This window comes from Penicillium subrubescens, assembly GCF_028828155.1.
Source record: "Penicillium subrubescens strain IBT 31985 chromosome Unknown utg000007l_segment0_segment0, whole genome shotgun sequence".
NCBI classification, from domain to species: Eukaryota; Fungi; Ascomycota; class Eurotiomycetes; order Eurotiales; family Aspergillaceae; genus Penicillium; species Penicillium subrubescens.
In genome coordinates, this window is record NW_026643157.1 from 819,052 (window position 1) to 831,008 (window position 11,957).

An 11,957-nucleotide genomic window follows, 5' to 3' on the forward strand; every position below is an offset into this window, starting at 1 on the left:
TTGGAGGATCATGTTAAGCTGTGTACAGACAATTATTTTTCCCTTTCTCTTTTTCCCATCTTTCCCCTCCCCTCCACTTCACCCCTTGTCAAACCATATCAACCCCCCTTCTAGACTTCTTCTAGAGTCTTGTCCTTTCGTTTATTTTTTATCCACTCCTCTCCCGCCTGGAAATCATTCTTTCAAACTTCTTTCTCCTACCTAAATTCCCTTATCATCTCTTGATCATCTGGAGTTTTAACTTGCTATCACACCCACCATGTCGCTCATGCTCTCCGATAACCTGGCTCCTCAGCCTTTGACTGATGTCTTCACGGACGACACATGCATTGACCGTCGCAAGTGCCACCGGACGGTGCCTATGAAGGTGCTGGCCCTCGGTGTTGGCCGTACTGGAACTGCCTGTAAGTGATACCGAGTGATATCAATGCAGTATATCCAAAGCAACATCAAACTAACATCAATTCTACAATACAGCCCTCCGCAAAGCTCTAGAGCGCCTTGGATACACCAAGTGCTACCACATGATGTGTGCCAGTGTTGAGAACCCGCCCGACTGCCTCATGTGGCACGATGCCCTGAACGCCAAATACAACGGCGTTGGCGAATTCGGCCGCAAGGAATGGGACCAGCTGCTGGGCGACTGCCAGGCCGTGTGCGACTGGCCCGCCTGCGCGTTTGCCAAAGAGTTGATCGAAGCCTACCCGAACGCCAAAGTCATCCTGACCACCCGCGACGTCGACCCATGGCACGCCTCCGTCATGAAGACCGTCCACTGGCGCGTCAGCGACCCGGAACACAAGTTTGTCTCGCACTTCAGCTGGGCAGCCAGCATGTACTACCCCATGCTCAACAAATTCTTCGAGACTTTCTTCCGTGGAGACTTCCCCGGTAAGGGCAAGCAGGTTTACAATGAGCATGTTGCCGAGGTCCGCAGCCTGGTGCCCGCGGATCGTCTGTTGGAGTACAACATTAATGATGGCTGGGCGCCTTTGTGCGAGTTCCTCGAGGAGGAGGTTCCTGATACACCTTTCCCCCGTGGTAACGATATGGCCGATTTCTACAAGCGCTGCAGCACTCGCAACCGCCACCAGATGATGAACGCTGCTCTGCAGGCTGTTACTATGGGTGGTGCCCTCTTGGCTACTGGCTTCGCTGCTACTATAGCCTTCAAGCGCTTCTCCCGGTAAACCCACAAAAAAAGCAAGAAACAACAAAAAGGTGCATCGAGTGGTAAAAAAGAAAGCACCTTGCATCTATACATTTTCCTTTCTCTGGCATTCTTTCTCTTGATTCGGCCCAGGAAGTGCAGGCACTTTTCCCCACTGGGATCTGGGATCAAGAAGTTCCGTGGTTTATGTCTTCTTTTTCTCTCCATCTCCATCTGGAGTCTCTTTCTCTTTTGTGCATCTTTTTTTTTTTAATATTCCCCCACATTATTGTCTCTACGATTACAACCCATTTGAGGGACGGTCGTTTTTATTGCAGGTAATTCTCTGTTTGATCAGTACATACATATCATATCATATCATATCATGATCAATCTTTCATCCAATCTTGTGAATTGCCTCTTTCCGACTCTTTTTTGCCATTCCCAGGTATCTTGGAGGTACTCTTGGCAGTGTGACCTGGGAAGGCATTTTGGACTTGACCCCAGGAATGGACGTACAATACACCATGACGTCGGTTTCCAAGGGAGGGAATATCTCACTCGTGGCTTCCCCCTCCAAAACAAATTTCATCATTGTACATTCTGGATGGGAGCAAGGGATAAACCCTTCCGTAGGGCTATATGTCAATCCGGAGCTTCATATTCCAACTCCTCCATCTCACAATATGAAAAGCCAAGCAATACTCAAGCGGAACAACGGAAAAGTACCCGACAGAGCTGTACACATATTCAGGGGTTAACCCAAGCGCTTTGCCCCTCGTACTCGTAAGAATACCCACGACCAGTGGAACTACGCACCACACATGCCAGGGAGATTGCTTGGCCGAGCTAGAGTCTTGGCGGGTGACCCCACGGCGCCAAAGCCCTGTTACAAACTACCTACTGTACATACGGAGTACACTATGCGCTACTTGCGTGGTAAGTCTCCATAATTCCGCCGGCGAGTCACTCGCCCAGCTCTACCCCGAGGTCATTCGTAAGGTTGAGGTCCCCTTTTTCCAAGGGACTACTCCATTTGGACTGGTGTGCGGCGGGAATACGTAGTCGGCTTGCGTACTGGGGTTCAAGGCTGTAGGGTGAGACAATGCCTAGATGGGAGATTGAGGCCGAATTAGGGTCGGAGTTTCACATGGTAGATTCATTGATTTGTAGATGATGAATCTTAAATTGTATGTATCAAATTGTAGTTTATTGCCGATTGCGTGGATGGGCTTTTGTTGATGACGAGGACATGTCTTGTCTACTCTGAGTATATATTGTAATAACTGGCCAAGGGCCCTGAGATAATGTAGGATGGTAATTGGACTTTGATAAGGGAGTTGAATGTGATACTACTTGATCTTGATGGATACTTTCAAGTTTGCAGGGTTTAAGGGTTGATGACTCTTGAATCTTGGGCCGTTTGCGGTCGGAGATCTGAGCTTGAAGGGTAACATTACAACGAGAAAAGCACCCTGTTACAGTATGGAAACATCTACATTCATAGTCCATCGTCTTGAATCTATTAGACGCCTTATCGAGTTATGGATACACTTTTCAAGATAGTTCGCAGTGTGGCGGTCCACGTAACGACGCTACAAGGGTCAAGACGTATGCATGAAAGAAGACCGCGCGTACAACAAAAACATCGAGGGTTTCTCGCCGTGATGTGGCGTATGTGGCTGCATCAGCAACCGGCTTGGCGACCAAAGCCAAGTAAAAGAAGGTCCGCGGCTAATTGAATATCAGCCACACACACGTGGTTCATATCCGCATTGGGCCTGAAATCTGGATTTTAGGGCTGGAAACAAGAGTTCGTGATAAGAGGGTTCTTAATTTGTAGCAAATTGACTCGTGAGCTCATGAACTGATATATAGATTGAGTTTATCTGACTCTTGAGTTCAAGTACATGTTCAGCTGTGTAACGTGTACTAAACTCGTAAACCGGATAAGTTTGGTCTGAGCACCCGTCCGCTTTGCGCGGGCATGACGTGGCCTGGTCCAGGCCGAATTACCATTACCGTACCACAGTACATAACCAGGCCTGTAATCAGCCTGCAGCTGAATATTACAGCAACTATTGAGTAAATAGACATTCAATTGTATTGTTATCGAATTGACAACTCGATAGAACCTCCACCAGGGTGTTCGAGGTCCAATCGACAATGGAAACAATTGTCTTGAATAGTTCGACCACCCAAGCCTATCCCCGCAATCTAAACTGCCGGACTCATCTTGGCAGCGGCTGGCGATGAGCTAAGCACTTTATGCGGCGTCTTAATCGGCAGCTTGGATTTGGTTCTACCAATGAACATCGTTGAAGCTGCCCACGTCGCTCCACCCCCTGCAAGAGTCTCCGCTGTAGGGACGCGGCATGGGACTGGAGTCTGGCTCAGGCTGGACAATCTCTAAAGAGAAAAGAGATGCAAAGAGTGACACAAGTGGACCACGTACTCGTACCCTGTCCCCCCTCCTTCTCTCCAGTTTGGTTCCCCCGTGGCGATCACTGAGCAGTTATCTCCCTGATGCTTGGGTTTTCTTCTTGGCTTTGATTCTCCTTGCATGCTCGAAACCAGCTTCTTCTCCACGGCCACCCCCCTTCCTTCTTACCGCGCGGAACCTTGTGCTTCCTCGACTGTACTCGCTGTGGGAGTGATGTAAAGGAGGACCCATGATCGCCACTATCTTCTCCTTGAGGACGGGTCCCTCCCTCGCACTCCTCATCGGTCTGCTGCTATGCGCTTTGCATCACACGGTCGCTGAGGAGGTCGCTTTCTTCAAATCGGTACGTCACTATTGCCATTGATCATGCCAGTCGTCGGGTGCATTTTGCGCCTCCATTCTATGCTATGTGCGCCGCAGCTTTTCGTCTCGTCCTAGCTAACCACCTCCGTTTTCTCCGCAGCGACCCGACATCTATCCCCCCGTTCTCCATATCGAACGATCCGAACCAGACAAGCTTGCGCCAGGTTATATCTTTATCACACCATACGAGGCTCAAAATCCGGGACCTTATATCTTCGATAATACAGGGGTATGCTTGAAATCATTGAGGGGCGCACTCTGGCGCATCGGACAAAAACTGATGGAAACTTGAATCGCAACAGGAATTGGTATGGAGCGGATGGGGTGCTTCAGGGCCGGGCAATGCCCACGGCATGCATGTGTGCAAGTATAAGGGGGCCGACCATTTATGTTTCTTCCAGGGGAACCAGCAAAAAGGGTACTGTCGTGGACATGGAGTCATCTTGGACAATTCCTACCGCATTGTACGATCGGTGCAGCCCGGTGGTGGCATGGCATCGAGCGATATGCACGAATTTCTTCCGATAAATGACGGCAAGACCGCGCTCATGACCGTCTACCAGCAGCGCCAATTCGATATGACCCCGTGGAACGTCAAGACAGGTGTTGGGTGGGTGATGGAGAGTGTCTTCCAGGAAGTCGATGTCGAGACGAGTAAAGTGTTGTTTGAGTGGCGCTCTTTGGATCACGTCGACCCATCTATGAGTTATACATGGCCGTCGCACACCGATACCTCCGGCACTGGATTGAACGTACACGAGCCCTGGGACTACTTCCATATCAACTCGGTTGATAAGAACAGAGATGGCGACTATCTGATCTCCTCTCGACATACGTGCTCCATTTATAAAATCTCCGGCAAGGATGGCTCTGTTGTCTGGCGATTGCATGGAGCCGACCCGACTTTCCGCAATATCAACTTCAGTTTCTCGCAGCAACACGATGCGCGGTGGTTATTTGAGAACGCCACCCATTCGGTCATCTCTCTTTATAATAATGGATATAATGGGTTCAACCGGACACATGCCTACTCGTCCGGCATGATCATCATCATTGATCACATAGCAAATACAGCTACGCAGGTTCGCGACTACGCTCCTGCGATCTCCGATTTGGCCAGCTCCAGCCAGGGTAACCTGCAGGTCTTGCCGAACAAGAACGTCTTCATTGGATGGGGAAACAACCCCTACGTGTCAGAGCACGACTCAGCCGGTAACTTGGTACTCTGGGCATCCTTTGCCCAAGATACCGTGATGAACTACCGCGCGCAAAAGTTCGAGTGGGAGGGTAACCCTACCGACTCGCCTGCACTCTGGTCATACTCTCGCACCTCAGAACCCTACTCTCCGACAAGTCTCTACGTGAGTTGGAATGGCGCCACTCGCGTCAAGACATGGCGCTTCTTCGGCTCCCACAACATGACCGGCCCTTGGGTTTTGCTAGACGAGGTTTCCAAGACCGGTTTCGAGACGGAATACACCAATGCTAGTTTCTTCCTCTGGACGCGGGCGGAAGCAATCGCTGTGGATGGAGTCGTGCTTGGCACATCCGAGATCAAGTATACTTTTGTTCCATCACCGGAGCTTCGCGAGTTCTGTCTAGACGAGACATGTCTGGATGCTCCGGGCTATGGCTTCCCTGGTGAAGAGGCGGCTGAGCCGTTCATTCCTCCGGCGGGCGTGAATACTGTGCCATGGGTTGACCCTGACCGTGACGGTGCTACCTGGACGTATCCGTCGGGTTTCCCACATAGCAACCCAGACTCGGATTCGGGCGTTGTGTCCTACCATAAACAACGACAGTCCGGACGTAAGTGCCTCCCCTACTCTACCACTCAAAATGATCACCACTCACATTCTCAACAGGTCTACTCGTTTGGGGCGCTACCATTGCAATCCTCCTCCCCCTTCTTGCCGGTGTTTACTTCGGCTACCGATATCATCTTCGACGGCAACGGCTGGATCCGTTGAACGACCACGAGTCATCCGAGCCACTGAACGGTATGGCCGAGCGGAAAGCTCCACCAGCACGGACGCCCGATCTCCCCTGGTGGAATTGGCGCCGGTGGACCGCAGAGGAAGAGACGCATTATTTCCCGCTCGCTGATCGCAGTTTACCAGGACGCGAGCGCGAGCGGACAGAGTAAACAAAAGTAGAGTCCTCGTCTCGTCTCGGACCTCTTTTTGACTTTCCTCGCCATCTTCATCTTCACCTTCAGTACTTTTTTTCTTTCTGATCCATTCTTGCATTGCTGAGCCGTCTTCACTTTTATTTTCTTTCTTTTCTTTGATCATCATATATAGGCTATGTGTTTTGGGTACATCCGGAGCCATTTTGCATTTTGTGTCGGGACTATCAGGTGATAGTTTAGTACGACTGGAACAATATTTTACATACATACAATCACTGTAAACAATACAGAAATACGAATACCCGAGCTTTCAACCTGACAATTCGTCGTACCCGTCTCACCTTTCAACGCTGCTAAAAGCCGAGCTACCCGGCACTCGCACATTCGCACTCGTGTCCCTCCTCCCATAATCCCATTGGATTTACGGAGTACACTTACTAGTTTACTAGTATTACGTGCAACATACGCGTCCCTCCCCCTCATCCGGCGCTTCGACGGCATCAACCACTTTGACTGTTCGTTTTTGGCTTTTGGCTTTTTGGGCTGTGTACGAGAATAGCGATCTGAGCTTGCGCACCCTGCTATGGTGCCACCGGTGCTCCGATGGGAACTAGGGTATACCTACTGAGTGTGGTCGGAGGGTGGCTGCAAAGTTTGCGGTGGGACAGGGAGATCAGCAATCTAGCACGAGTACTCCGTAGTGAGCATAATCAAGCTTTTGGGACGGGGAGGTTAGGTAGTTGGAAGATGTCATGGCGTTTTGGGAAGGTCGAATGTTGGCACGGCCTGCTATATTCGGGTGAGTCGATAACCATAACCTGGTTTAGTTGGAAGTGTCTTCTAGAGCCAACGCGCGGAGTAGTACTCCGTACTACAGATAATCTCACGAGTCTGATAATCACTCTAATGAATGAGGATTGACTTATCCCTGTCCATCATCGGATTATCATGCTTGGACAAGTCTTGGCTTTGCCTCGTAGGGTGACATTGTGTGGTCTGCATTATGCTTGGTGATGATCATCACTTGTGTCAAGTGACGGGTTGAACAACCTAAAACACACTGAAGACTTGACATGCTGTAGGTACGTACTGTACTCTGTATTTAATGTGTTGATTTGATTAGTTCGCAACTTAATTGATGTATTCGATTTAATGTACCTGATACATTAACCACTACTACAGTGATGAAGTCTGAAACGGACAGTTTCACGCTGGCGGCGCCGGTGCAGCAGCTGGCCGAAACTCCGCGAGTTTGATGAAGATCATTCTCAATTTCCTCGTGGGATTCGTAGAATATACGATATCGACACATAGGCAAGTCGGCGTAATAATTGGTTCCAACAATAATCGTACTATTCACTCTGCTTTGATCTGTGTAATGCCGAGGCGTGGGCCACCATTTTACCATTTAACCCCAGTGATTCGATCAATCAGCCACAGGCATACGTAAAGCATTGCATGGGAGGCGCTTTTATCGATCAATCGGATCTATACATTTTGCCTCTAAAAGCTCTAATCCGTATACTCAGCTTATGTGGCATTAGTTGCTGGGTCCCTGATTTACAGGGACCAGTCCAGATCCAACCCTGTTGACACGTTTTGTTGCAACTTGCGATGGAAGATGCGATGCATTCGACTACTTTACCCCAGGCGGCGCTAACCAGTAGACAGTAAAAAGTACTGCGCCTGGACTCTTACGTACTGTAGCTTCGGAGTTTACATCGCAAACTCGTATTGTATAGAATACGATTACAGAATTACCCATGGCTGTCACTAGATTAGTGGTAATTTTAATTTCCCATCTCCTCCTCCCCAAGTGGAGAAAAACGACAGCGGGAAAAAGGTCCAAAAGACCTTCCAGAAGAACGAGAAAAAATAACGAAGAAAAAAAAAACAGTCCACCCCGCTTTCACTTGCTGAATCAGGGCAGGTCTTCGCCTTCGTCCACCGTGGTTCCTGGGAGCCTCTGCCAAGACCGCCTCGTCGGAAGTCGCGCGGTTGAAGCTGGCGAGTCATGGGTCAGGGCAGGGAGCATAACGGGGGACTCGGCAGGGCGGGTGGAGCGTGTCGTCGCAAGCCCCGTCGTCGTGTGTCGATCGGACGGTAATTATGTAGAGAGAGTGCTTATTTCCTGGTTAGGTACGAGATACGAGGGCGGAAAGGAGAGAGAGAAAGAGAGAGGGATAGAGGGATGAGTTAGGATTGTAGGATATAGGAAGATATTGATAATGTATGGAGTACTCTATAGACAATCAGTGATAAACAGACAATTAGAATACCAACAGATTAAATCTCAGTACAAAATTGTATTGCTTTGGCGTCCTCGCTAGTCCAGAATTGTGCTTTTAACTCCCCCTTTGGCCCAAGGACTTGCCCCATACGTAATGTGGCTCGCCATACTAACTACCGTCCTGTCCTAGTCACTTTATTCCGGGCATTCCATTGCAGTGTCCTTTTTCTACCCTGGTGACTTAGTGGACCACTCAATTCACTATGGTGGTCCGAGTTGACGACGCCGTAAAGTGATTTCATACAGCGCAACAGTTTAATGAAATTATGAGAAGCCTCTACCAAACTATGAACAGAAAGCCAAGAAAAAGAGTAAAGAAAAGGGAAAAAAAGAAAAAGGAGAGCAGATCCAATTATTTCTTTTCTTTAGATTCCAAGACTTGACTTTGTAGAGTACTATTGTTTCTCCTCACTTTCTTGACTCTTTTTCAATTTGCTCCATTTCTCCATCATTCCTTTGACTTTGACCAGACCAATTATAACAGACTAATCCAAAGGAAGAGAGAGTCCCAAAAAAAAAAACTACCTGCAGGAGCTGAAAACGAAAACGGGGAAAAATTACGTGAAACCAAGGTGTCGCAACCTGACGTCGTTCATTGCCCCCCTCTCTCTTACTCTCGTGTCTGTCAAGACCAACCGCCAAAAGCAGCACCTCCGTCCGGTGCTCCATCGGCGATAATCCTTGGAACCCGACCGACCTTACCCTAAGTTCCCTACCCAGGCTTACATATACAACATTCCTTCCCCCCATGCCTGCCAGGTCCCAGCAGAACCATAAACCAAGTAATGCCCGCCACGCGCGCACGACTTCCTGGTCGAGTGGCTATCACCATCTAAACACCTCCTCCGGCCCCGGCGAACCCTCCTCTCCATTACCACAACCATCCCGACGTCGCCGAGAGTCCAACCTCTCCCTCGCCAGCGTCGAAGAGGGCCTCTCCTCCCCGGACTCTCCTCACGTCCACCACAATCACAACGGCTCCAATGCCCCCGACATGCTCCGGAATACATCCATGGATCTCGATCTCGCTGGTCGCAAAAGCCAACATGTGCGCAGTCGCTCCCAGTCCCACGGCACCCCCCATATCCTGGCTCTCCACGAGTCAGAACTAAACGCCGCCAATACGCTCCCTGTCCCCGTTACGCCGCGCCCAGCCCCGGTGACATGGATGTCCCTACCGCGAAAGGGCCAATTGGCCCTACTCGGTCTATGCCGGGTCTTCGATTTCCTACAGATCGCCTCGCTGCAGGCTTACATGTTCTACCAGCTCAAGTCGTTTGACGAGAACCTGTCTGACTCGGACGTTGCGACCCAGGCGGGTATTCTCCAGGGCGCTTTTACGGCGGCCCAGTTCGCGACGGCGATTCCGTGGGGTCGGGTTGCGGATGCGGAGTGGGGTGGTCGTCGCTTTGTGCTGCTGGTCGGCTTGATGGGGACGGCTGTTTCATGTTTGGGGGTTGCTTTTGCGACGTCATTTGCGCAGGCTGTGTTTTGGCGTTCGTTTGGTGGTGCGATTAATGGGACTGTTGGGATTATTCGGACCATGATTGCGGAGAATGTCAAGGAGAAGAAGTATCATTCGCGGGCTTTCTTGATTTTGCCTATTGGGTTTAATATCGCTTCATTGTTTGGTCCTGGTAGGTGTTGTTTGCGATGCAATTTGTCTCCTAGGGTGGTTGACTGACTCTTCGTGTTTAGTTATGGGTGGTTTGTTGGCGGATCCGGTCAAGAGTTACCCCCATCTTTTCGGACCGAACTCGTCCTTTGGCGGAGAAAATGGCGTGCAGTGGCTGGAGAAGTACCCGTATGCCCTGCCTATGCTGGCCAACTTCTGCTTCCTGTCCATTTGTGCAACCCTGGTTGGCTACGGCCTGGAAGAGGTACGAATTCGTGTTCTCGATTTTTGATTTGAAAGTAACTGACAAGCAATTTTCTTATAGACCCTCCTTTCTCGCAAGGGTAAGCCTGGTCTGGGCTCCTTGGCTATGAAGCTCTTTGCTCGCAGCGTGAGAACCGTTGTAGGAACCTCTTCGCCCATTTACTCGAAACTTCCCTTCCGCGATTATGACGAGGATGGCCCTCTGCTAGGTCGACAGATGGACTGCTCTGAGAGCTATGAGCTCGAGGAGAAGGCTTCCAAGCCTGTTCGTGTCAAGCGTACCCTGCCATTCCGCAGGATCTGGACGAAGAACGTTCTGTGTACTCTTGGAGCCCAGGCGTTCTTCGATTTCCAAATGGGGTAAGGAATAATACACCCTTTGATATTTTCGCATCACTGATCTAACCTCCCGTTTAGTGCCTTCAACAACTTGTGGCTCCTCTTCCTGTCAACTCCCCGCTACGATCCCAATGACCCCGCTAGCCCTGCCCAGAGCTTGCCCTTCATCTTCACCGGTGGCTTGGGTATGCTCCCGCAGAGCGTAGGCTTCGCAACCGCCATCCTCGGCATCATCGGAATGTTCCTCCAATTCACCATCTACCCCTCCATCAACGGCCGTCTCGGCACGGCCAAGAGTTACCAATACTTCCTCTCTCTATTCCCGCTCGCCTACGCCCTGGCTCCCTACATCTCTCTCGCCCCATCCTCAATCCCACCCCCCGGCCAGGCCAACGGGCCCTGGGTCTGGTTCTGGATCATCATCGTGCTTTTCCTACAGGTCACCGCCCGCACCTTCACCCTCCCCACCTCAATCATCCTACTCAACAACTGCTCCCCTCACCCATCAGTCCTCGGCACAATCCACGGCATTGGCCAGTCCGTTTCATCCGCTTTCCGAACCATCGGACCCATTTTCTCGGGTGCCTGGTACGGATATGGGTTGGATATCGGTATGATTGGATTCGCATGGTGGCTTATCGCTCTCGTGTCGGTGTTCGGCTGTGTAGCTGCCTTCTTTGTACATGAAGGCTCTGGCCATGAGATCCTGCTTCCTGGTGAGGAGGATGACTTTGACCATGGCCACTAGGCAGTGGTGTTGATGTGACACGTTGTTCTCTCTTGTTTACTGTTTGGAACTATACATTGCCTTGGACTCATTTTGCATGTCATTCGGAGTCGGTCTGGTCTGGTCGGATTTTATTTCATTCTTGGTTATGGGTTTTTGTTGGCCCTTGTTTCTTCGATGATGAACATCAACATCCTCTTCTCTATTTTGGCAGGCCCTTGGCCAAACCTCTGGAGAAGAGGCCCCAGAAGAAGAAAGATATCGATTTACCCATCGACTTCTGTTCTCTTCTATCATTTCCCACCTGCATCTCTCATTTCGTTTTCTTTGTCTGTCTCATCTGGATACCATTTCCTTTTGCATTTTCATTTTCATTTTCTGCAGCATTTGTATCATTTGCGTCTAATGTCTGCGTGGCGTTTCTGTTCGCTTTGGCATTTTTCACATGTGTCACCTACTGCGCTCTCCTTCCATCTGGAACCACTGTTTACTTTTTGTTTTGGCAGTGTGAGCTGTTGGAATGGGTTTAGAATATAGAGACTTGGTCTAAAGGCTGGTCTGTTTGGATCTGGGTGGTCCTGCGTGATAAGATATGTCTAAGGATGTTCTGTCCTTGTGTGCTATATTCAAATACA

At 50.0% G+C, this 11,957-nt stretch overlaps 3 protein-coding genes across 3 annotated transcripts; all 3 read left to right on the plus strand.

Moving 5' to 3' along the window:
* Nucleotides 1-259: 259 nt before the first annotated feature.
* On the plus strand, nt 260-1,190 carry N7473_010057 (sulfotransferase family protein; the record flags this gene model as incomplete). Its single annotated transcript, XM_057155996.1, has 2 exons — nt 260-404; nt 478-1,190. The coding sequence occupies 2 exons, from the start codon at nt 260-262 to the stop codon at nt 1,188-1,190; spliced, it is 858 nt and encodes a 285-aa protein (XP_057004651.1).
* Nucleotides 1,191-3,822: 2,632 nt separating this feature from the next.
* N7473_010058 (arylsulfotransferase family protein) lies at nt 3,823-6,102 on the plus strand (the record flags this gene model as incomplete). The annotated part of the gene is made up of 4 exons (XM_057155997.1): nt 3,823-3,936; nt 4,057-4,185; nt 4,259-5,765; nt 5,822-6,102. 4 exons carry the CDS (start codon nt 3,823-3,825, stop codon nt 6,100-6,102), a joined length of 2,031 nt encoding a protein of 676 aa, XP_057004652.1.
* Nucleotides 6,103-9,125: 3,023 nt separating this feature from the next.
* Nucleotides 9,126-11,343, plus strand: N7473_010059 (putative MFS transporter; the record flags this gene model as incomplete). Its single annotated transcript, XM_057155998.1, has 4 exons — nt 9,126-10,014; nt 10,076-10,257; nt 10,318-10,616; nt 10,674-11,343. 4 exons carry the CDS (start codon nt 9,126-9,128, stop codon nt 11,341-11,343), a joined length of 2,040 nt encoding a protein of 679 aa, XP_057004653.1.
* Between the last annotated feature and the right edge of the window lie 614 nt (nt 11,344-11,957).